Source organism: Excalfactoria chinensis, chromosome Z (assembly GCF_039878825.1).
Source record: "Excalfactoria chinensis isolate bCotChi1 chromosome Z, bCotChi1.hap2, whole genome shotgun sequence".
In the NCBI taxonomy this organism is placed as follows: domain Eukaryota; kingdom Metazoa; phylum Chordata; class Aves; order Galliformes; family Phasianidae; genus Excalfactoria; species Excalfactoria chinensis.
Genome location: NC_092857.1, coordinates 32,621,694 through 32,647,489, shown reverse-complemented (window position 1 = coordinate 32,647,489; position 25,796 = coordinate 32,621,694). Strand labels below are relative to the sequence as shown.

The 25,796-nt window shown below is 39.1% G+C and overlaps 1 protein-coding gene across 7 annotated transcripts in view; it reads left to right on the top strand.

The window, feature by feature from the left end:
* The first annotated feature begins 539 nt into the window (after positions 1–539).
* Positions 540–25,796, top strand: part of SLC24A2 (solute carrier family 24 member 2) — a 108,397-nt gene continuing 83,140 nt past the window's right edge. For 2 of the 7 annotated variants that reach the window (XM_072358911.1, XM_072358906.1), the window contains exons 1-2: positions 540–679; positions 2,449–3,521. In XM_072358911.1, the coding sequence (XP_072215012.1) occupies positions 2,589–3,521 (933 nt within the window). In that variant the 5' untranslated portion in view covers positions 540–679; positions 2,449–2,588. The other 5 variants (XM_072358910.1, XM_072358904.1, XM_072358907.1 and 2 more) reach the window with 4 other exon arrangements.

The following is a 25,796-nucleotide window of genomic DNA, read 5'->3' as shown; positions in this document are numbered from 1 at the left end:
AGTTTATTGCTTAACAAACCACAGTCTACCAAGGATATAACTATATTGAAAGATAAAGGAAGGGAAAGGTCTCGATCTGAACTTTCCCTGTTTTCTAAGGAGTGCAGTTCATCGGTGTCTGTGCCAACTTTGGAGAGCAGTTTAAAGACACGTATGTTTCTAAGTAAATTACTGATGATTAATGACTATCAGTGGGCATGTCTCTAAAGTCAGAACCAAAACCCAACGTTCTTTTTTTTTTTTTTTTTTTTTTTTTTTTTTTTTTTTCATTTCCTGATTTCCCTTCATGAAACATCTGGAACAAAGGACACACTGGTGAGAAGACATTTCCTTCTTAAAATTACCCCTCTCCTCAAAGCTCATTCCTTACGGAGGCAGCGAATGTTACTTACCTCCGTTAACCGGCAACCCGAGACGTGAGGAAACGCGCAGCCCCTGCCGCCGCTCCCTTATCGCTACCCGCACTCCCATACCCGCCGGAGATGGATGGGGGGGGGGGGGAGGCTCCCAGGCCCCCCGGCGGCCCTGGGCGGGAGCGGGCCGCCTCCTGCCCCGCCTGTGCGGGGCGGTGCGGACCCGCAGCCGCCGCCCGCCGCAGTCAGCGCGGCAAGGGGCAGTCGCGGTTGCAGCGGGTGCTCAAAGCCCCTGCGGGAGCCGGAGCCGAATAGCGCACCTGCGGGTGAGCGATGCTGGGCTCGGGCGGGCGGGGCTTGGGGCTGCGGCGGAGCGGGGCTGCCTTTCCCGGGCGGGGCTGCCCGCCCCCTTGGGTGGTACCCGGCTGCTGCGGGGCGCCCCGTGTCCCAGGCTGCCGCACGCAGACGGGCAGGTCAGTGCCTAGGCGGCTGCGGCACGGAGAGGGCGGCTGGGGCGGCTCATCGGAAGGAGAGGAGAAAAGTTTGTGCGGTGCGGAGCGGGGCGAACTTAGGCTGAGTTCGGCGCTGCGGGGTGCGGGGATGGAGCGGGGCGCGGGCAGTGGCTGGTGGGGTACTGGGGCCAGGCTGGGCAGTGGGAAGCTGGGTAGGGGTGTCGTCCCCTCATGCACGAGTGGTGCACGAAGCGATGATGCCGTTACTCTGCCTTCACTGTTTGGTGTTTCTGTGGCAGGCTGGTGAGCGTAACTCTCAGGTGTGTCTGTATTTTGCGGATGGAGCGTGTTTCTATGACATCTTAACGCGGGTACCATTTGTAAAATCAGGAAAAGCTGCACGTGACTTAGGAACTTTTATGTAGGTAACTCTGTGCTGTCGCTGTGACTCTCTCTTTGAGATTGCAAAATCGGCATTTTATGTATTCTTCATAATTACGCTTTTACTGCAAATGCCTTGAGTGTGTGGTGTAACGCAGTGGTTTTACACCGTAATCAGAAGTTATTGATAGTCAACTTTATATTTTGTGCTGCAGAAAATGTGATTTGCTGTGCATAACGTGTATATAATTAATTTCTACGTTATAGTCTTCGAATTAGGTAATCACGGTCCCTGTTATATAATAACTACTTCTTTTTCCAGTATCAAAAGTATTGTCCTTCCACCACTCTCTGCTCTGACATACATGAATAGTCCTTCTCATATTCTCAAAGTTTCAGCATCACCTTCAAGTTTAAGGCACGAACTTAAACTGTTTTATTTAACAGAATCTGTAAGATGGGCGCCTTTAAAAAATACATGGCCAAACCTTCCTACTTTTATAGCTGAATGTGTGAGATAAATCAAAACAAAATCAAAGGTGAAAGAAACACTTGTGTTATCTAGCCAAAACTAATGCTCTAGATCTGGCCAGAAGCAAGCTGAATTCCTTCTGTAAACTTGAGCTGATTTTGCAGAGGAGTTAAAAATGCTGTGTGTGTCTCAGATCTTCATTTCGATCCTATTCCAACAACTCAGTGTGTTACCTGCATATTAGAATGACTTGCTGTATGCGTGTGTAATGTTTCAATTAATACTACCTCGGCTGCATGGAAGCCTGATGAGATGCTTGTTACACTCTGATTGCTTTTTTCATACATTACTGCCTCTGTGTTTGGGAATTGGGCATTACGTGATTGCGGAAGAAAGTAATTACAGAAGACGATAACCTTTGGTGTAGCAATTAAAATAGTAGTTTCTTCAATTTTATTTTTTTTTAAATTATTTATTTTTTTGGTGCATCTGGGACAGTTCTTCCTTTCTGCAAGGATTTTTTTATTATTATTATTATTATTTTATTTTTGTCATCAGCTGAGTCCTAATGCTGAGCAGTGGCATAAAGTGATTTGAGTACTGATAGACTTTTATCTGCGGGGTTAATGCTGAAACAAATACACTGTTGCTGTGCCTGAGGGTATGAGGCAGGGTACTGTGTTGCAGTCAGTAATATTCTGCTTTAAATTCTAAATTTAACCAAGTCTATAAAAGCTTTTGTTCATGTATTCTTTTGCTAATGTTAATAATACCTGTTTGCCCCTTTTAGTACGAATGAAGGACATACTTCCTATGAAGAATAACAGTACTTGGTGGAAGAACCCTTAAAGCACCTTTACCTTCAAAGCTGGAGAAAAGTATGAAGGAACAATCCATCTGACTCCCTCAGCATTTCACATAGGACTCACAATGGCTCTTTGCAAAAAAACTGTTGGTAGTGTCTTGGAAGAGTGGTGTTTGAAGGAACCACTGTTTGGTTGCAAACGGCACAAGAATGTTAGGAAAAAACTGAGAATGATAAGGATAATAGGGCTTCTTGTCAGTGTAGTGGCCATTAGTACTTTCTCTCTTTCAATTAGTGCCTTCTTCAAGATGGAAACGCATAGCAAGGTGTTGGCCAGCAGCCTAGATAGCCAAAAGCTGGTGCATGGGCACCAAAGAACTCTGTTGGATTTCATGGAACAGAATGAAGTCGGCACTCCAGATTCAACTGCGTCTATGAAACATGAAGCTGAACATGACAATGCAACAGAACATTCCAAGGGAGAGTACCCAGAGGACCTTTTCTCTCTTGAAGACAGAAGAAAGGGTGCAGTGATACTCCATGTAATTGGAATGATTTACATGTTCATAGCCTTAGCCATAGTCTGTGATGAGTTCTTCGTTCCTTCCTTGACTGTCATCACTGAAAAGCTGAGCATATCCGATGATGTGGCAGGGGCAACCTTCATGGCTGCTGGTGGCTCAGCCCCAGAGCTCTTCACTTCTTTAATAGGAGTGTTTATATCCCACAGCAATGTCGGCATTGGGACAATAGTGGGATCTGCTGTGTTTAATATCCTGTTCGTGATTGGAATGTGTGCTTTATTTTCTAGAGAAATCTTGAATCTTACTTGGTGGCCACTCTTTCGAGATGTGTCCTTTTACATCGTTGACTTGATCTTGCTAATCATCTTTTTTCTGGATAACTTTATCATGTGGTGGGAAAGCTTAACGCTCCTGACAGCATACTTCTGCTATGTGACTTTCATGAAGTTCAATGTTCAAGTAGAAGAATGGGTGAAAAAAGTTTTGAACAGGAACAAGGTTGAGAAGGCTACAACAGGAGACGCTGAAGGAAAGGTTGGTCAATTTTTAATGAGCGTAAGTGTAATACTGCTGTTATCAGTGCCGACTCCTTTATTGTAACAGACTTGAGTACAGTAAGTAATATAAAAGGTTCTGTGTTTTTGCTGAAAGGTCTTTTAGTTTAATCAGGCCAATAGGATTGAAAATACAAAACATGAAGCTGCTTTCTAGTAAATCAATAGCTTTTAGCTCCAGAATGATCCAGATTGCACAGACAGCAAGACAAAATGCCAGCAGAATGACATAACCTTTGTTCAGCATTTTGCAACATTGATGAGGTCTGAGATGTAATAGTTTTTGTTTTCCCTAAGCTTTTTGGTTAGCAGTAACAATAGCTATAGGGAATCTCATGACAAAACTTGGCTTTTTAAAGGCTGTTGATGCACTTCCTTCTACACAAAAAGCAATTACACTTGAAGCAACATATAATGTCATTATTATAGATCATTTCTGGAGATGTTTTTCATTTACTGATGTTCATATGCTATGCCAACATCCCATTGTAATTATTGACATTATGTGACAAAAATTTATCTGGAAAAGCAATGATCACAACGGCAATGGCAAAACTCAGAGGTCCTCTGTTTTAATTGGGATGGTTTTCTTTTCACAGTGTTTCAACTAAACAAGGTAATTTTTGTCCTCTGACTTTGCCATAAGTTGTTGTTTGTTGCAAAAAAAAAAAAAAAAAAAAAAAAAAAAAAAAAAAGGAAAAAGGAAGGAAGTTTGTGTTCAGTGATGATCAGTGAATATTCAGGAATTATCATCATCTCTTAGGAAGATCTCTTCTTGAAGCAGGCTGCATTTAAAGGACTCTCAAAGTGGAACCCATATGTGCCTAAGTATGTAGACTCTGTCTTAACTGAATGCTTGATAATGAAATCAAACTGTCTAGTTTTATTTGACAATAGAATTATTCATCAGATACGTTTTTATTATCCAGTAATTACTCAGAGTGTCAGGAAACACTTCACTCATGTCTTTCTTTTCACAGTGGCATATTAGTATTTTAGAAGAGACACAACCCCATAAAAGTGTACGGGCATATAAACAGAATGACATAGAGACTGAGCTCCTGTAATGAGAGAGGCTACCTGTCTGTGACTGACAGAATACTGATGGTTCTGTATGCTGAACTTTGAAGAGCAGCACTGATACCTGAGCGGTACAAACAGGTGCTTTCAGTTTTAGGACTGAAACTAAAGAAAAGTAGACTCAAATAAAGATGTGACTTTCTCTCTTAGATTGGATTGGGTGGGTTGGACTGAATGATTTATGGTTGGACTGGATGATCTTTTAGTTCTTTTCCAACCTCGGTGATTCTATAATTCCATATATATTCTTACCAAATTTAACGCATATGCTTTCTTGTAATTTCATATTTTCCTCTATGTTCCAATTCTTTTTGAAAATCAGCATGCTCATCTTTATCTTACTCAAAATGCATAATTGGGATTTTAAAAGAAAATGAAGAGTGAACACTAACAGTTTGCCCTAATGAATGAAGTGCTTCTTTAACCACATTAGTTGGGTTCCAGATAAATGTATTCTTTCACAGTGTGTTGTAAGTACTCCCACAGCCAGTGCTAGACATGAGCAATAATAAGAAGGGACTGTGGAGTATGAAGCAGCTATCAACAATTAAAGCACCATCATCTGTCCAGAAACTAGCTTTGCAAGACATGTGAATACATAATTGGTCTTAAACTATAGTCAGCATGCAAATTGACTGCACTGGACTCTCTCAGCTACAGTGTTGAGTAGAATAGCTACGCAGAATAACATGACAAGTGCTCAGTTATTTTCTACTGGATGGAAAAATAGATCCACATTGAGCACTGAATAAATGCTTTAAGCACTCTGACGTTTAAAAAAAAGTCAAGTTCATTCACTTCTGAAGCACTCCCATGGTTTGATGTATTCACTGCTTTTTCTTAAAGCATATTCATATTACACATGCAGAGAAATTTGGTGGGAATGAAAAACTAGAGAACTCTACTCCTTCTCCCTATCCATTACTGATTCTGTTGTTCTTAAGCCAGCAAGTAGTCTGCTAAAAAACGTGCTTGCTTTATTTATCCTTAAGACTTTATGTTGTAATCTGAAAGCAGATCAGTGAAGTCAAGAGTTCTATATTTGGCAACATAAAGCTGGAAAGTTGAAGGGTTAGGTGGCTTAATAACAAACAAGTACTGAAGAGTGAAAATCTGATGAGATGAAAAACCTTTGGAATACTAAAGTGTATATTGATGTTAACATTAGTAGTTTAACTGCCACTTTTCTTCAGAGGTTGAATAAAGTTTCATGTTTTTAACAAGGACCGTACTTAGTATGAGAAAAGATCATATATACGGTTTTTCTGCTTAGCCATTGCTTCTTATATGTGTACTAACTGTGCTGCAGAATGCGCATGTATCTCTAGATGTGTCTTAGATTCCTCTTACTTATGTTTGAGAATTGAAGTGCTTGTGGGTTTTTTGGTATGTTTGTTTGTTTTGATTTTGTTGTTTGTTTGTTTTTTTTTTAACTGAGTTCTGCAAATATTCAAGCTTAACAACTTTCCCTAATCTTCTTTTGTTCTATACATCAGTTCCCTGTGAATATGAATGTAGAGTATATTAATTTCATTGTGTTCTCAAATTTCCTGTACTAACTTTTAACCAAATACAGTTTGGGTTCTTGAAAGATTACAGGTTTAGAGAAATCTTGTAACTCAGTTTCCTTTGACAGTTTGACGCAGATGGGAACAGAGTACAAATGTTCTTTTTTTTTGTTTTGTTTTGTTTTTTGTTTTTGTTATTGTTGTTGTTTGTTTGAGTTTTGTTTTTTAATAGCTTTTTTAGTTTTTTGATTTTATTTTTTTGCATTTAGTGTTGCTTTGGTATTTCTGTGTGGGGCACAGCTGGCAAGGTTTTCACTGAGCTCTGGTTTTCCTGCCCAATCCCACTAAGGAAGCCTAGCGGCAGTCTGTAATCAACTGGAGATCACTGTGACAAGGTTGGGAGAAGGAAGGAGGAAAGATTCAAAAGGAAGACACCATGAAAGGACGGGATAAAAAAAAAAGACAGCTCTGTTCTACAGTGTAGAATGGTGCAGGCGGTGCATCGCTGAAAAACGCCACTGAGTGCTGTGGGCTGAATTTGCCTGTTAACTGGAGTTAGACCAGACGCCTCTAAAAGTCCTTTCCAACCTCAGTTATATTATGGCATGGATTTAAGGTTGCATGTAGATATCCTACACAAGAAAATATAATTCTGGTGACTGGGATGGAAGGTTTGGTGATAATTCTACATTTTTCTTGGTTGAGTCAAGCTGTTTAAAAACATAAAGTTGGAACAGTATAAGGGTCAGGAAGAAGGAAACGGAGAGACCTGTGGTAAAAAATGAAGCTGTTAAAATAAGATTTTTTTGACACTTTGTTGAAGGTTTTGGTCTGCCTTGGTAGTCTTCAATAGCAAAGGCATGTTGAGCAGATTAAGTCACAGTAGAACATCATGTGAAATTCCATTTTGGTTTTTAAGTACTGTTTTTTTTTTTTGTTTGTTTGTTTGTTTTTTGTTTTTTGTTTTTTTTGTGGTTTTTTTTTTTTTTTTTTTTTTTTTTTTTTTCATGTAGCATGGAGATCGATTGCAGAAATACTTCAATCTGACTACTCAGTAAATAACTCAAAACAGTTCTGTTTGGCAACTAGGAGAACAGAATGTGGGTGGAACAGAGATATTGTGCAGTGACATCTGTTTCACTGAGTGTACCATTTAAATAAGCAATCGATGGTATATAGAAGCCGTAACAGGCCTTTTTTTGTTGTTGTTGTTTTCTTTTTTCTTTTTTTACATTTACATTTGGAAAATTAGATATTTTTACCAGCAAGACAAAATTTGACATTATTTTTATTGCTATTTTTGTTGTATGAGCTTGCTTGTGATATTTCAAAATCCACACTGATCCCAAGTGTTGCCAATTGTATTTAACGGCAGTGTTTGCATTCTAAAGGAAAGCCTGTTAGAGCTATTTTTAGGCAATTCTCTACTTACTGGCTGTATTAATGACTGCATGCTGCAGGAAAATCTGGAGTCTGCAAAAGATCCAAGTTCACTGTAGTTGATGTGAACACCTGAAGAGGTCAGTTTTGTTGATGTTCTTTTTTTTCAAGACTTCTTGTTGAATTTTCAGACCCCGTTAGTTGTTACTCTATCTGTAGAATACCCTTTCTTCTTGGACCACCAATAAGCTGCTTCTTAAAGTGATATTTCATAGGTAGACTGGAGTTTTACTCTACCGGTATTTCTCAGTTGGTCTACTGATCTGCTGCAAGCACATACATGAATACAGAGCTACAAGCATCTGCATCTTGCATATGCATGAAAGAAAGCTGATTTGTTTTATGTACATGTAACATGTCAGAGTTCTTCTACCTGGTTGATTCTGACAGAAGTGTAGCTGAGTCCTACATCTTTAAAACTCTGAAGTTACTTCTGTGGTAACTGAATATTACTTTACTACTAGCAGCTGTTAGTTGACTTACCTTGAGCATTCAGCAGTTGAAGCAATTTAGTGTTATTACTGACATACCCAAAGCTTGATATACTTTATATGCAACCTTTTGTACAGTGAAACTGGTGCTATTTTCAGTTTATCTTAACACCTCTCAATAACCTATTGAAGACAAAGCAATGATTATGGTGATTTTCACCACTTGAATGTCTTGGTTTTGTATGCATGTGTCATGGAAAAGAGCAGAAAATGACAGTGTGGAAATGCAGTACAGGTTAAATGCTTTTAAATTCTTCTGATCTGCTATGATTGAACAACACTTTTTGATCATACTGGGAAGAGTAAAACCCTGCCACCATTAACAGTGAGAGGAAAAAGTATCAATATAGTTTAAAATTTAAAAAAGAATAGGTAATTAAAAAGAAGTCAAGTGATACTTCTTAGAGGCTGCAAAAAAGCAGCTGTGTTGTCAAACTTACACAATGGAGTGTTTTGGAAGAACTCCAGAAGCAACTAAATCTGCTGTCCTAAAAAGATGAACAAAGAAACAAGAATTTGCAGTCTTAAACTCAGAAAGGTTTATAAATGCTTTTCCTTCTGCCATCTCAGTCTTGGTTGCTTTGGTGCAGGTCCTCAAGAGGATACCAGAACTTCGGGAGTTTGTATGTAGAATTTTAACCATAATACCAGAATATCAACCCTCAGAATGTCTGCCTTCTTGGAGATACTTAAAGTCTGAAAGGCCTCTTTTTTTTTCAGTAGAGATCATCTTCTGAGACTGTAGTTTTGCTTCAAGACTTGCTCAGAAATAGCAGAACCGGATAGAGCACTATGGTGCTACGTATGTACCTCTACTTATGTTTCCCAAATTGATTCTCCAAGTTTACCTATCAGGCTAAGATTTCAAGCTACAAATCTATGGTTTCTTACAGGCCGTTCAAACTCTGTTTGTGAGAATCCATAACTTTTAATTCAATTATGTTCAAATCTCCTGCATTCATTACTCACTTAATGTAGTTCTCCTCTCACTGTATTGTGGTTGACAAGGCACAGCTCATTTTCTTGCTTTTCTGGCCCTATTTTAATCAGTGTGCCCAGGTGGCCAAGAAGACTGATGGTATCCTGTCCTGCCATGGAAACGTTATGGCCAGCAGGACTAGAGAAATGATTGTCCTTTTGTGCATGGCGTTGGTGAGACCACATTTCAAGTGGCTTTTCAGTCTTTGGACACTTGCAACAAGAAGGATGTTGAATTGCTTGAGTGTGTGCAGAGAAGAGCAACAAAGCTGGTGAAGGGAAAAAAAAATCAGGCATTTGTGAGGTGTAGCTAAAGGAACTGGGGCTGAGTGGAGACCTTATTTATTTCTTCAATTACTTGAAAGAATATCGCAGTGAGGTGGCTGTCAGTCTCTCTTCCCAGGTAATAGCTACTAAGACACAAGGAAATGGCCTCAAGTTGTGCTGAGGGAGACCTAGAACCATCAAACCATTGAATATCCTGATTTGAAAGGAATGCACAGGATCACTGAGTCCAGCTCCTGGCTCCACACAGGACCACCTCAAAATGAAAACATATTTCTGGGAGTGTTGCTCAAACACTTGATCTCCAGCAGGCTCTGTTCTGTGATCACTACCCTTGGGAAGCCTATGCCAGTACCCAGCTACAGTCTCAGTGAAGAATCTGTTCCTGATATCCAGTCTGAACTTCCCCAGGTGCAAACACTGAAATGGGCTGGACAGGGAAACAGATGAGTTTCCATCCCTGAGCATCCCTAGAGACATTTGGATGTATCTCTGAGTAGCATGGTTTTGTGATGGGACTTGGTAGGTCAAGTTGATACTTGGATGTGATGAACTTGAAGGTCTTTTCCAACCTTCTGATTCCATGAAAAGGCAATATTAAGCACCATGTTTTCAGCGAGAACATAATTACTTGTCTTTTCTAAAGTGTGTGTGGAAAGTGTCCCAAGGACAGAGATTGTTAACAAGACTGAGGCTGCTGGCACTGAATAAGGTTCTGAACATCAGTGAATTTACAGTGGCTTTGGAGATTCTCAGTGGTAACACTTCCCAGCAGCCAGCAGTACATGGCCAGGGCCAGATGCCAAAGAATGAAGTTTGATGAAATGCTTCTGTTCTGGTGATTTTCTGGGATTTTACTGTTGGGATTTGTTGTTTTTGTTATTTATCATGAGTTAATATTTCACTCTTACCTTTAAAGTTATGGGAACAGCCCCTTTTTGAGTTCTTTCTCTTTCTGAGTTTTTTTTTTTTTTTAATAACTGAAGCATTTTGCTGCTGTAAGTGTAGAATAATATTTCAACTAACTTGAATTTGTTACAAAATACATTTGTTTTGAAGAAAGCTGTAAAACAATGATGATGTGAAAGCAGAGAATCGTAAGGATCAGATATGTGCCCTCCTTGTCTGGTGTTTGTTAAAAGTCAAGTTTTATAATCATAAAAGTTAGATGTGAGAAAAACAGAAAGCTTTTGACAGCTCCAGCCAAAATTGGACACTGTGGGTTCCTGTTCTGTTACTTCAGGCTGGATATTTGAATATTTTATGAAGACGATGTAAGGCAGTGGGGGACCTGGACATTTGCTAAACTTTTAACCCCTAATAAAAAGCAGTGCATATGAAACAAGTGAGTATTTTCTGGTAAATGTTACTTCAAAATACAAAATGTGAAATATTTTTAAAAAACTTCCAATGGTCCTTTCAGAAATTAAAGATTTAATTTTAGTCAGGAAGGCAGAGAAATACAGAGGCAAAGTTTGAAAGCTTACAGTTGAAAAGGTCATATGAGCTGAATGAATACTGGAAGAGTTTTGTACAGCATAATGAATAAGACTTCTTAATTTCTCCACAGTCATCTACAGTGTTAAACTACAAGCTATTTGTTAATGTGGTGTTAGTAATTCTGTAGAATTGTCTTAGCCTAGGTTAGCCACATTCTTCTGTATTTGAGCCAGTTCTTATTGACATATTACTTACGTTAACATTTGGGTTCGTTAAACTATGCAGAAGTAAGAGTGCTGAGGACACAAGTTTGAGATTCTAACTCATTCTTGGAACTGGTGGGTTTTTAGAACCTAAAATGAAATGATAGAGGAAAAGCAGGTAGTTGTCATGAAGTAATAAAGCATGGATCAGCTGTGTCACAAGGTGGGAGCTCATCTGGAAAAAGAGAGCTGTGTGTGTGTTTGTGATATCAATCTAAAACCTCACATTAAATGTTTCCCTTCAAAGTTTTCCCCTTATCAGCATGAAGTTAAGCGTACTTACCTGAGAACTCTCCTTACAGAATGCTTTGACCCTGTATTATCTTAGCACAGACACAAAATGTTTCAACTGCTATAGAATGTATCCAAGTGCTGAGATGATAATCGGTCCTCCTCAGTTTGTGCTTACATTTCTGTGTGAAATCAGAATCAGGAGGCTTTCTCTCCTCAGTAGCTGATGGTGGAAAAAGATAAATGCCATTCAAATGCCTGGGAAGAAGGGTATGATTCATCTTGTACATAATTTTATGTACACTGATATATGCTTACCCTTTTTATATAATTAGCATTCTGACAGTCCTTTTCCCATCATCAAAGCTGTCACTGAGTTGCTGACTATTTATTTGATATACCTGTCCAGGGGACAATTTAAAGAAATAATTGATTATTCTATATGACCTACAAATAGATCTTAGCAAGTATCAGTCAAACTTGCATCTAATTAAAGGCAGCATCTTTTGTATATTGGAACCTAAGACGAAGTCATAGGCTCCATGTTCTGTTTTTGTTTTTGGGAAAACAGACAGTTTGGGTTAAACTTATTTTTGTGGTGAATTTGTGCGCTAAACCCTTCCATTGTTAAGCACAGTCACTGTCACTGACAGACTTGAAGTCCTGAGTTGGAGCAGCATTATGGGATACTTTTGGCAAAAGGATTACCAGAAAACAAGAAATCACAGTACATTATCATGTGTTTTGTCACTTTGTATGCAGCCTCCATTATTTTGAGGAAACAGTTACTCTTTGCCTTCACTGATGGTTCTTTGCTGGTTTATGTGTGTTCCTGTCCAAAAAGAGGGAATGAAAAATGCAGACTGTGGAAAAGCAGTTGTTGTCTGACTGGCAGTATAGTTGAGCTCTGCAACTTGGGAGGGCAATGAGAGTTTTAATATATGATCATGTATTTGTTTCAATAGTAAGTGAAGGTTCCGAGCTCATGCTGCATCCAGAGCAGCTCTACGTGGCTAACTACTTCTCTACCTCTGTGAGCAGTGCCTTATTTTGGGCAATTTTACTGGTAGAGGCAATTTTATCAGGTCAGCTTAAGGAGCAGTTTCTGATCAGTTACTGTTTTTCGTTTTGTTTTGTTTGCAGTATTTCATTACTGCTTCATACTATTTCAAGCTGCAGCAGGGGAGATTCAGGCTGGACATTAGGAAGTATTACTTCTCAGAAAGGGTGGTCAGGCACTGGAATGCACTGCCCAGGGAGGTAGTGGAGTTCAAGAAAAGACTGGATGTTGTGTTGAGGGACATGGTTTAGTGGGAGCTATTGGTAATAGGTGAATGGTTGGACTGGATGATCCTTTAGGTCTTTTCCAACCTTGGTGATTCTATGATTATTCTCAGTGTTAGTGGAGTTGTATTCGTTTACATGAATAGCCATAAATAGCAATGACCTTGCATGACTTTTTTGGGTGTATGTGAATAGGCTTAGAGGTATATGCGTGGTGACATTAACTCCCCTACAACGTGCTGCAGAAAGGAAAGACAGGTTGCTGCAAAATAATTTCTTTTTTAGGGAAGAATAAAGATTGCAGGGAAGTCATACTGCATCCTCTGCTGACAATCATAAATTTTGCTCAGCGATTAATCCTGCTTTATCACCTCTTAACTGCTTACTGCTGGGAGTCTAGTCCAAAGTCAGTGGTATTACCAGTGACATTTATTGCGTAACCAGCCAGTGTTAACTTTTCACCCTCTCACATTGCAGTAAAACTGCTCCAGCAGATATAGAGTACTAAGGGGGAGGTGTGTCCGCTGTCACAGCCTGTGCTTCGTGACCTGCAGGGCACGGTTTGAGACCTGTCCACTTATATAGGCTTTTGCCTGAGGGAGGAGGATGAAGTCTGGGGGGTTTGTAAGGATAGAGGATGAGCACCTCTTTTGGGATTAATAGAGTATTAATTTTGTTGTTTAATTAATTTGTGGTGCAATCTTCTATCAAATTACCAAATCTTGTTTCTTTCTACCAGGCTGATTCCAGCACAATTGCCAATCTATTGCTTGGTTAAAAGACCAAAACTCTAGAAACTCCTTTGTCTATGGGTAATGAAAAAAAGTTAGAAACATTCCATATCATTGTTGCTATTTCTAAACCAGTCATCTGAAATAATCTGAACGTGTGCTATACCGAAGCTAATCTTCGTGTGATTTTATTGCTAGTTCAGTATTCCTTTTGTGTCACTCTGTTCTTAGTATTCATTCTATTTATCTTTTACACTTTTATTTTAACCTAGGATGTTTCTGGACAGAAGCATGTCCTGTTGGAAGGCTTCTTGGCTGGATGTTTGAATGCCATACTGATGTAAACAGTTATGAAAGTACTCTGAACAGTACGGATTAGAAAGCAGTTATTCTCTCTCTGTGTTGATTACCATGATATTAAGTACTCCCCTTCAGGATGAACTTTTGACACATGTGCAACTTTGAAACAGGCACAGTTATTTTCTTTCCACTGGTTTCTAAATCACGCCTGAGAAATGCCATGTAGACCATATTAAAGGTCAATGATACACAATGTAGATCTATAGGATGATGTTTTGCATGCTTCTTACATCATTTCACTAGTTTTCTGCCTGATATCCCATTTCCATAAATCTTAGATATTTGAAATTTCCAAGGAACACATTTCTCATTTTTCTTCTCCAGATCAGCTGTCCAGAGAAATATGTCTGCATTTACTTCTTAAATTGGACTCCCTCCAAGCAGCAAGTCACTGCTGCCTAAGGCTGAAGATACAGAAATACAGAGTGGTTTGAGTTGGAAGAGACCTTAAATTTCCATCCAGTTCCATCTCTCTGCCACCCGCCAGTTCAGGCTGCCCCGGGCCTCATCCAGCCTGGCTTTGAACACCTCCAGGGGTGGAGCAGCCACAGCTCCTCTGGACAGTCTGTGCTGGTGTCTCAAGGAATACTGAACTATTAACTTATTTTATCATACCTTATATCATGTTAGTAGTTTATATTATCACATGCATCTATAGGGATAAAAACAAGAGGTCAGCTTCAGTGGAGAGGGATGGTTTCTTGCTTTCCAGTGAGATAATCGGGAATTGATTCTAACATGGGAATGGCCTATAGCGCACTATTCCTTCCTACTTGACATTTCATGCAGAGAAAAGGTCACTTTTTTTTCTCTCCAGAAGAAATGTTCATTCATAAATGTGGCAAATAAGCTATTAAGTGAGTCTTACTGTTATTTATAGAAAAGTCACTGGCACTGCAGCCACGGAGACTGTTAACATGTATGATTCATAGCAGTTTTTTTCTGGATCATCTTCTCAATAAGATGTGATACAGTTTTAGCTTTCAGAGTATGGCAGTATTGGTTGAATTCACTTTTGTTGCTTTGCGTTAGTCTTTAATGCAGATGACTGAACATTTACAATGCATGAATTAAATTGTATACAGCTCCTAAAATGACAAGGAACTCCTTGTTAGCAGGATTCTGCAACTCTTGCCTCCAAAGGGAAAAAGAGTGTTAATTATGAAATTTTTGATTACATTGTTCTTGCTCCATCTGCTTTTCATTGCTTTTGGAAATTTGTTCTTCGCAATTAATTGCTAATTGTTGTTTTCAAACACGTTACAGTATAGTGAGGGATTAGAGTCCCATAAAGAAGCGCACATGCAAACAGTCCCTTAACAAAGGAAAGCAGTGCTGCAGTCATTACTCCTTCAGACTTGCTGGTTGAGCATGAGAAGGTTGTTTTAATCACTATGGCTCAGATTTACTTAGATTTGTAACAATTTACACCTGTCTTCTTTGTTTCTGGAATAATCACTTGAATGTCCTTAAGTGTAATAACCACTGAAATCCTCAGTGTTATGACATCAGTGCATTATCTGTGTGTTAACATTGTAGCGTCTTGACCACCAGCCTTTTATTCTTGGCATGATCACTGACTTGTCAGTATAAGGATATAAGAGTAAGGGATAAGGGTAGGAAGTAGATAATGAGTGAACAGGTATTTTTAGAAATCAAAATTATTCTCTTTACATAAAGGATTTGATGCCATATCTTGTTCTTTTGCATATAGTTATCTTTATGCATGACTACAAATTTTGTACCATACATACTACTATCCATTTGCCATGAAAACCTATAATCTACTGCTGAGCACCCATCTGAGAGGCAAATAGTATGCCTGAGTGGAGAGGGTGTTGGTGTGCAGAGGAACAAGAGATGCCTAAGCCTCAGTTAGCACTCTCCACCTCTTTTTGGGCTGTCTCTGGCTGCAGTTTGGTCACCAAATCCTTGGCAACAAACAGATAATAAGTCAAACAATCTGACTGTGTACTAAGAGTCATAACTAAACTGTTTCCTAATTTATCAGCATTTTAGTTCTAATGCAGTTCAGTTGTCTGCTGTTGAAATTGTTTTGTCACTGTTTCCCAAGGTGGGTTTCCCAAGGTGGTGTTCAAGAAACACTTTCTGGCAGCCCCTGAAAGACCACACAGAAAATCAGTATCTGACACCATGAGCAAGAAGCAGTCTGTTCCTTCAGTTCCAATCATCAGGCAAGGACTGCACAGAGCTGACCAGCTGCATAGGGCTGGTTTTGTTTGTGGTAGTTGTGTATTGCCGCTGTTGATGAACATTGGATAAATTCAGAGTGCTAAAACAACTTTACCTAGTCACAGCATTCTCTGTGCAGAAAATGGTCATCATTAGGATGTTGCTTGGAACTGAGCATGGTGAAAAGAGAAGCAGGACTTTATTGCTTTTGATGACACCCTGTATCTTGCTGATTACTTGTACGGACCCATATCAACAAGCTAGCAGACAGAATTCTGCTGGGAACATGCTTTATTCTAGACCTGAAAACAAAAGTACTGCTGTAGGATGTGGCCCATACTCTTGACACAAGAAACTTACTTAACTCTGTGAAGCTACAGAGCAACCTGTGTTGAAGAGAAGTGCTCAGTTCTGCGAACAGAAAGATATGCAGAATAAATCTGTGTTACTGAATTTTGTCTTCAGTAAAAAGTAGAACAGCTTGTTTTAGAGAAATTTAGCTTATTCAGTGTGCGTCTAAAATCTGGCACTAGTACAGACAGAGATGTATGTCCAATGGGTGATTTTGTTGCTTGTGACATGCATAAAAATGTTAAGAAGTATAGGAAAAAATATGACTGCACTGTGTGCTGGCAGTGTTGCTCTCATGGCTCTGGTTAGTGCCACGTGGGCACTCTATATCCAGAGCAGCATGAAGTCTATAGTTACGGCCAAAAGGTTTAATTGAGATCAGAAAGTAAGGATACAGTACTGAAAAGTTAGGCTTCCCTATCTACAGAAACAGGCATCTTTCTGGTGTTTTCCAGCCTTTTTCTTTAAAAAGGCTGCTATCATCTCCAGCATGGTGTGTATGATGATGATACGTTTGTGATAACGCAAACTTATAATAATGCTGCTATCATGTAAACGCCAGTGGTAATGCAGGATCAGTGTCTGTGATTCGCTAGAGGCAGTTCCAATCATCTGAGGACTTTTTGTGGTAATTAACTATTCCTGACACATTCTTAAATTTCATGGCTTGGTTTTCCTCACCATTCACCATTTCTGAGTGTGCTGACTTATAAAAAATAGTTCACTGGGATTTTATATTTGAAAAGGAGAAACAAACAAACAAAACCACTGCAAGCTTAAAGGATTAGGAAGTCTAAGTTACAGCTATAAATTACTCTTCCAACAGTTGTGACTCGTTTACCACAACTTTGTGGATTTAGTAGTGGATCGCAAATTAGTAGCTACAGAAATAAGAAGTAGTCTGATATTATAAAATGCATGAAATATAGGTATCAAGATCACAGGCCATTTCTGAGTGACATGCCTGCTAGGAGTCGTGCGGTTTGTATTTCTGCTTGTGTCATTAGAAGGAGAGCTGAGAAGAGTCAAGAGGTGCTCAAATACCAGCTATCAGTGTCACATGCAGTGATTTGCTGGTAGGTGTGCAGATGCATTTAAATTGGGCCAAAGATGTGGCTTGGATACACAAGATCTCTGTCAGTATAATTGAGAAAAGTACATATTTACAGTATTCCTAGGGTGTTTTCTCTGTGTAATGACAGCAGAGGGTTTCCACTTATCAAAGCGGAGAAATCAGCATAGACTTATCTGTGTACATTCCTGCTGTGATATGTTCCAATTCCAGGTACGTGCTAGTTCTTGAGCAGAGCAATAAATACAAAATAGTCCCTTTCCTTTATTTTTAACATGTATTTGAATCTGTGGAAGAGGTTCTCACAGGATTTCAACTCTGGAAGAATTTAATAGGGTTAGGGAGACTATGACAGAGATACTGCTTATCACTCTTGCACCCAAAAAAATATAATGCTATGTCAGTTACAGAACTGCCAGTTCTCCCATGACTAAAAACTTTTTTTTATGTGTTAAGAGACTGAAATCAGAAAGACAATGTGTAATAGTGCCATCTGGTGACCTTCTTTTAGAACATGGAGTAAAAATATGTGATTCAACAGACATTTTGCGCTTAGATGAAAATCTTTAGACCTATTTTATCTCTCTATCTCTTTTTATTTATTTATTTATTTATTTATTTATTTATTTATTTTTAAGGTACAATTTCCCTCAAAGTTTAGATCTGTGAAGGAAATGTGGTTTAAACCCATTTGTGATGGCAGAGGGTATGCTCTTCCAGTGCCAGTGTACAGTGCTGGAGGGTGTTTGGTTCCCTGGAGATACGCTGGGAAAAAACAGAGCAGCTTTTACATATCATGTTAGGCATATGCAGCTTCTCACTTCAACTGAGAACAGCACTACCCAGGCCACTCCATAATGAAATTAGGCATTATTAAACCACTACCTCCAGCCAGTGGGCTGACATATGCTGTAGCAGTTGTTGATGAGAGCTGTCTTGTCATGGCACTTGCAGTAGGGCCTGATCTCCTTGGGAGCAGCAGATTCTCCACACTACTACAAGTCATAGCACTTAGTCACTTGCTCAGCCCTTAACTGCTGGGGCTAATGATCCTGTTCAGATTCTGTGCTGAAAAGAATAATGAAATGCAAATCCAGGTTCCTAGCCTTGCACAAGGAGAATTCAGAAGTCTGTCTTGGTGTCGTGGTTGTGACTACTTGAAGGACAGATGGGAAACCTGCTAATATATCTTTGTCAACAGCAGATAGGATAAATAAAGATCTTAAATGTTTTCTCTGGATAAGTTTCCTGCTTTTTCTACCTTTTCATTTTTAAAGATAGAGAAAGGGAAGTATGGTTGTTTTGCTATACACTGTTGTTATGGCAAAATACAGTATTGTATTTCTTTCCTGGTAATTATATCCACTTGAAAGAAGGGAATGTGATTACTTCACCAGGCTGTGTAGATTAATAGTTACTCAGACTGTGGGCTAGAAGGTAATAAATGCCAGCAGAGACCAGTTATCTTATATGTCACGTACAGTGAATAAGTCAATGGAAAGGCCCAGACATAAGTGGGATGATTCTTAGTAAGTTGACAAATTTGCAGATACAAACACACATAAAAGAATAAATTGGTAATTTTAATAGGCAGATTATAATCATAAATATTATGATTTTAGCTTCCAATGGTACTAAAAACAAATAGTGCAGGCATAAGCCTATAAAATTGGTTTGAACTTTAAGACTTTAAATTCTGGACATCAAGTGTGTCAGCTACATTCTTGGACCTTGAAAGACAAGACTGTTGTAATTTCAGGTTTTAGTTTTCTTTGGTGTCTTGAGAGTCTTCATGTATGTTGCCCCTCTTAGCCCAAGACAGCAGAATGGATCTTACTGAAATAAAGAGCTTTAATTAAAATACCTCTAATGAGGCTGTGCATCTAAGATCAAGCTATGTCTGAATCTGACAGCACTTCTTGAGTGTTCGCTTCACTCGGAGTCATCTAACACAGGATGAGCAGGACTATGTCTGGCAGGATTTGAATATCTCCAAAGGGACTCCATACTGTTCTACTGTCTGACAATCCACACCATAAAATAAATAAATAAATAAATATCCCAAAGCTGAGGAGAAATTTATTGTATTTATTGTATTTCAATATATGCCCTTGCTGCTATTTTTTTGTTGTTGTTGTTGTTTGTTTATTATTATTATTATTATTTTATTTTATTCCTGTTAATGAATTCAGGGATTAAGCCTCTGTCCTGAGACTGATAGCACTCATTATATTAGGTCATTATTGTAGACTTTATCATATTATGAATTTTCTGTGGGCTGAGAACCTAATTAATTTTATACCAACCCTCATTCTCTGTCCTGTGCCTGTTGAGCAGGGCTAGTTAAAAAACAGTCACATTTTTTTCACTCATCAAATGAAAAGGAAGCACAAAATAAAATTAAGTGGAGTCACACTTAGAGTTCCTCAGTCAAGGCAGCAAATTTCATGTTGGTTACCTCAGATCACAGTTTTTAGCTGTTCTTTCTTTTTAGATGTGTATTATGTATTATCAACGTTCTTGTCACAGAAGAATATTTTAGATTTTGCAGACTCGATTTCTTCTGATGCATTTCAGTTTAAATAACTGATGAGAAAGAAAAGTCTTGCTTTGTACAGCACTAGGTTTAAGAGAGTTACACGTAGAGTTGCTTTAATGTTGGACTTCTGGAGTCCCAGATGCCTATTTATACTACTTAAGATAAAACACGTAAAAAGGCCATATGGAGAGTAGATAAAAGAACTAATTTACTGATTTCCATAAGCAGCATGGTATAAACCAGAGGAGAACAAAATCTTCTGGTACACATAAAATTAGAGCAAGTATATAATAGGTTGCTTTCCTTAATGGGCCACAAAGTAGATGAAGTTTGTTGAAAATACTTAAAATATATCACTTTTTAATAAAACAGACTAGACTCGTCAGGAGAGCTTGTGGCTTCCTCTTGCTGGAGAAGCTGTCAGTAGTGCAGAGCTGCTAGAAAAGATTTTGTCCAAGATAGCGGTAAGCAAGGTGTTCTTAAGCAGCACTAATACCCAGTTCTGGAGAGGTGGCATACATTATAGAAATCCTTTAATCTCTGATTTCTTTTGGTGCACGAAGCTGATATTAAGTGTCCTTGGGATTATAAAGAAACAAGGTTAATGAGGACGAAAGCTACTTTTATTTTATCTATGATTGTGTCTAAAACCCAATAACATTTCTGATGTTTTGCTTTCTTAGTTTCTTAGTTATAGACTCATTTTCGTAAGGGCTGCTAGCACAAATGGAAAGTCTTTTGAGGAGTTTTGGTTTGTATTAGTTAACAGGACAGGTACGTTGCAATAAGAGCTTTTAATCTGCCAGCAGATAGAGCTTTACTCAGTCACCTGTCTTCTGCTAAGAACTTGATTTTTGCAGTAGGCATGTGTAGATTTGGCGTATTGCTTTTGCTGTGGCTTGATTTCTATGAAGCTTCTTGTTTACAAGGTGAAAAGTAAATTCCACAGCATTTTTATTTACAGGGCCTGGAGCATCTCCAGGCATTCTGGGGTGCATTAAAAAGAGCGTGTCCAGCAGGTCGAGGGAGGTGATCCTCCCTTTCTACTGCCCTGGTAAGGTCTCATCTGGAGTACCGTGTCCAGTTCTGGGCTCCCCAGTACAAAAAAAGACAGGGATCTTTTGGAGGGATTCCAGTGGAAGGACACAAAGATGGTGAAGGGCCTGGAGCATCTCCCCTGTGAAGAAAGGCTAAGTGAACTGGGTCTGTTCAGCCTTGAGAAAAGAAGACTGAGAGGGGACCTGATCCAGGTCTACAAATATCTGAGGTGGGGGGGCAAAGTGGGGAGGCCAGACTCTTTTCATCAGAGTGTGGAGACAGGACAAGGGGAAACAGCCAGAAACTGGAACATAGGAAGTTCCACGTGAATGTGCGCAAGGACTTCTTTACAGTGAGGGTGACAGAGCACTGGAACAGGCTGCCCAGGGGGGTTGTGGAGTCTCCTTCTCTGGAGATATTCAAGGCCTGCCTGGATGCCTACCTGTGTGACCTGGTGTAGGGAACCTGCTTTGGCAGCTTTCAATGGGTTGCATAGAATTAAGCCAAAACAGGCAGTGACTACTGTGTGCTTGAGTAAAATAGACGCACAACAGTTTACTTATTTCAGCTTTTTCTACTTGTTGCTTTATTCCCATGTGCTAAAAATAGAAGTATTTATGATAAATCCTCTTAAGATATAGCAACTCTAAAACTTCCTTAGGAATCACGGCATGCTCTCTCACCCTTAGGAAATAGCACAGTGGGCAGTGAAAGCTGTAGTTTGCTCACGTCTCTGGCAACAGCATGCAATGTGCTGTAGTGGTGTTAGGGATCTGTAGGAGCTGCTGCAGCACAGAAGTATTGCTTGCATTCTGTAGTCAAGGGGAAGTTTTAAAGCAGTTGGCTAGTTTAAATGTGCTGAGATTCCTTTTTTTTCTTGTGAGGAGATTGATCTGTGTGGGTGTCCTCACTGAAGGGCAATTTACTAGGCACTCTGCTTAAAGTATAGTGGGGCTAGTTAGAGCATTGTGGAGTTGTTATTCAACAACAGCAGAGAAACACAACTCTTCTACCACACACTGTCTTATATTATGGACTGTGGAGAAAGAGCACATTGCAACTAGGCCTGCTTGATGTTTCTAAGACCAATCCTTTCTGCTTTGCTGGACTGTACGTGCAAAGGCAGGTTGCTTCAGACTGATAGGTAGTATAGGCTTGTTAAAATGAGCCATTTCTGCTGTAGAAGAATTCTTCCTTGATGAGCTTCTTCAGTGAGCTCTAAGTGATATCTGACAAAATCTTTAGGAAAAAATGCATTCTTGGACTAAACTAAATATTGCTGTGTTAGGAGTTTATTTCTTTTTTTCATGAGAGCATTCAAAAAATCTGTGAAGAAGGCTCTTACAAATCCCACTGACTATCTGATGGCATATAAGTGGCAGAAAATCCTTCTGTCCTTATACAGTCAGAGAGTGGTCTTTCATGCTGCATACAGAGAGGTGATAAGAAAACAAAGAAATTTAAAGCAATACTAGAAAACCTTCCATTTGTGACCCTATCACTCACAGTCCCTCCTAAACTTTAATCTTTTCAGGTGCTTATAGTAAGCTATTAAGACTTGTATATGATAGCTAAGGCTCAGTGTGAAGAAAAGCATAACAGCAAAGCTTTTTTCAAGGTTCACGGGGAATCCACCTCCCTTAATATAAAAAATAAAAATAAAAAATCCAAAGAGAATGTATTTGAATCCTGAAATCAAGAGTTTATTAAACAGCCAGTGCTAGGAGCACATGAACTTCCTCCGTGTCATATTCTGTCATAAGCAAGATAATAAATGAAGCTCGACTTTCTTACTTATTAAAAGAATGCCAGTTATTGTGTGGGAATTTAGAGGGTTGGCTTGTACAGGAGTTGTTCTGTGAAGCACATCATGAAGGCTGTGTTTTCTGAGAAAGAGAGCTAGACAAGAGAACTGGAACATCCAAACTCAAGAATAACGCTGGACGTTGTTGTATTCTCTGAATCCTTTGAAGCAAGGAATAAGTGGAGTAAACCTATTCCTGATTCAAAGATACTTATCTTTGAAATTTTACTGAATGAAAGGGAATACTTCTACAGTGCCTTTGCTCACAGGCTGGGAATTCAGCCCAGTCACGAATATTTTAATCAGTTCTCAGACGTAATATTATCTCATTCCATTGAAAAAGTTAAGAAACTGTGATGCATAGTAAATAAATAACTTTAAGGAAGCTAGCCACCATTGATAAAGCTTCTGCTGTCACATTAGAAGTTTAGAAAGCCTTGTCATTGTTCTAAGTGTATGCATGCCAGCTGGAAATTTAGAGATGTAATTTTATTAACCAGCAAATATCTGCATATCTGTCAGGTACCTGCTGGTTAAGAAAACAATTCAGCACTGTGAAGGGAGAGAAAATCACATTTTGCAAAGTGCTCAGTTCTGAGCAGATCACTAGGCCTCGGTAATTCAGGTCTAAGATGTCTTTCAACGAATGTCCATGTCTTGTAGGAACACCACTTGTTTCAGCCATCCTGAGGGAAACATAAACACTTTGTTTAGTATTATTTTTAATTCCACTTGAGGCAATGATTTTGGCTCTTCACATTCAGCAGTGCTGTTAAGTGAACTGTGTTATACCCATTTAGCTGAGTGGAGCTTGTTTATGCAACTTGAAGCTGCGTTTCCAGGTGTCTTAACACTCACAATGACAGCACTGTATCGTTATAACTTGGAATAGAATTGTTGCCCCAAGAGGAAGAGTTCCTTGGTTTTGAATGAAAAGGATGACTTTCTGACAAAGTCAATCAACTGTTGAATTGATAGTGAGCCTCTCAATAGAAATAGTGAAGTTCTAAATTATCACATAACTCAATTACGGTTAAAATTATCAGTATCTCATTTGGATCCCATAGTGGTTTTGTCCATCAGATACTCTGAATTGTAAATCAACGGGGATACAATGATTCCTTTATATTTATAAGTTGATCTTTCTGGTCATATTTAGTATGTAGCTCTAGGTAAGAATGGGTTTAATAGATAAGAATGAATTTTCTTTCTAGATAAGAATGATTTTTCCCCTCTCTGCAAGAAAGACATTGAGGCCCTGGAGCATGTTCAAAGAAGGGCAACAAAGCTGGTGAGGAGTCTGGAGCACAGGCCATATGAGGAGAGGCTGAAGGAGCTGGGATTGTTCAGCCTGGAGAAGAGGAGGCTCAGGGGAGACCTCATTGCTCTATACCTACCTGCAGGGAGGTTGTAGTGAGCTGGGGGTCGGCCTCTTCTCTTGTGTAAATGGTGGTAGGACTAGAGGGAATGGCTACAAGCTGTGCCAGGGGAGATTTAGGCTGGATGTTAGGAAGTACTGCTTCTCTGAAAGAGTGGTCAGGCAGTGGAATGGACTGCCCAGGGAGGTGGTGGAGTCACCAACCCTGGAGGTGTTCAAGGAACATTTGGATGTTGTGTTGAGGGATGTGATCTAGTGAGAATTGTCAGTGATTGGTAGATGGTTGGACTGGATGGTATTTTAGGTCTTTTCCAACCTTGGTGGTTCTGTGATTCTGTGAATGATAGTCTCTTGTTAAGAGAGTTAATTAAGTAAACATAGCTGCATTTCACTGAATGAAGTTTAGGTGCCAAAGTCTAGAATCTGGCAATTTTTAAAATGTTGGTTAATCTTGGAAATATCTAATAGCAGTGTTATTGAACTGTGGTTCTGCACAAGTTTGTAACTTCTGTTTGGTAGTGTTCATGGCTGAGCTGTTAGCACATATGCACAGACACAATGCAGAACCTCAACCACCCTGTGACATAGGACCTGAAGCAAGTCCTTGTAGGACTGTCTTATCAGACAACACACACACATACACAACAGAATATACAAAATAAAACACCTGAGAAATTTTCAAGATCCAACTGGACATTGCCTGGGCTCATGACCATGAGAAAGCATGGCTCGGTCTATAGGCCTCCCTAGATCTCTTCCAGCCTGAATCACTCTATAACATCTTTACAATTCTGTGTCCTCAACAAGCAAATTGCAGATTTAATTTCAGTTTAGACAGACAAATCAAAGTTGTTCCTCTTTGCTATGTTTTTGCTCATCAAATGTTATGATAGAGCTCTCTTGCTATCAACTATTGATGTGATGTAAAAAAAGAAGTTAGTGGTTACATGGCACTTTCTGTAGCTGATGATAAACGGGACATTTTTTATCTACAGAATATTCCAGATCTTTCATCAAACAGTTTATTTGAAGTAAAATCACTTTGCCATAAGTCACAGAAAATACTTCATATGATCTTCCAATTTACTTTCATTGTGTCTGGTAGATTTTTTCCAGTAATGAATTTGGTTTTGCTATTGAAACACTTTCCATAAAATATTCTTCTATTAATAAGATTACCATCTATTATACTAGACAACACACTGCAACAATACAGCTGATTAGGGTTTGACTTCTTTTATAAGCTGCATTCTTAATGAAGCTTTTTTATGTCATAACAGAAAATTGATTCTAAATGAGTTCAGCTGCTCATATTGGGTAAGCTATTAAATTTTTGAAAATGAATTTATGATCTCCCCTCCCCCCCCCCCCCCCCGTGTTTACCAGAAGAATTGGTTTACAAAGAATTAAAATTAATAATATTATTTCAAAATGAGAATATAGCAGACCTGCAATAATCCACACATTGCAAATCTGCCCGAAATCTTGGGTGAGTCTCCACTATTCCCAGGAAAGAGTTAACAGAAGATTTCTGTAGCCAGGCTTCCTAAGCCATTATTGTTTATAATGTCTCCTCCATACAGTTAATGCTTTTTGAGATGTTACCATAAATAATTAACACTATGCAGCAATTGTCAAGTGACCAGAGTACATTTTGAAATGATTTATTCCCTTGCTTTTAAGTTACTGAGTAGTCCTACTAAAACAGGCAATTCTCTGCAGCTGCACAGGTCCATTTGGCAAAGGAAGCCGTACCATTCCACAGGGACAGGACTGCCTGACAGGGTGC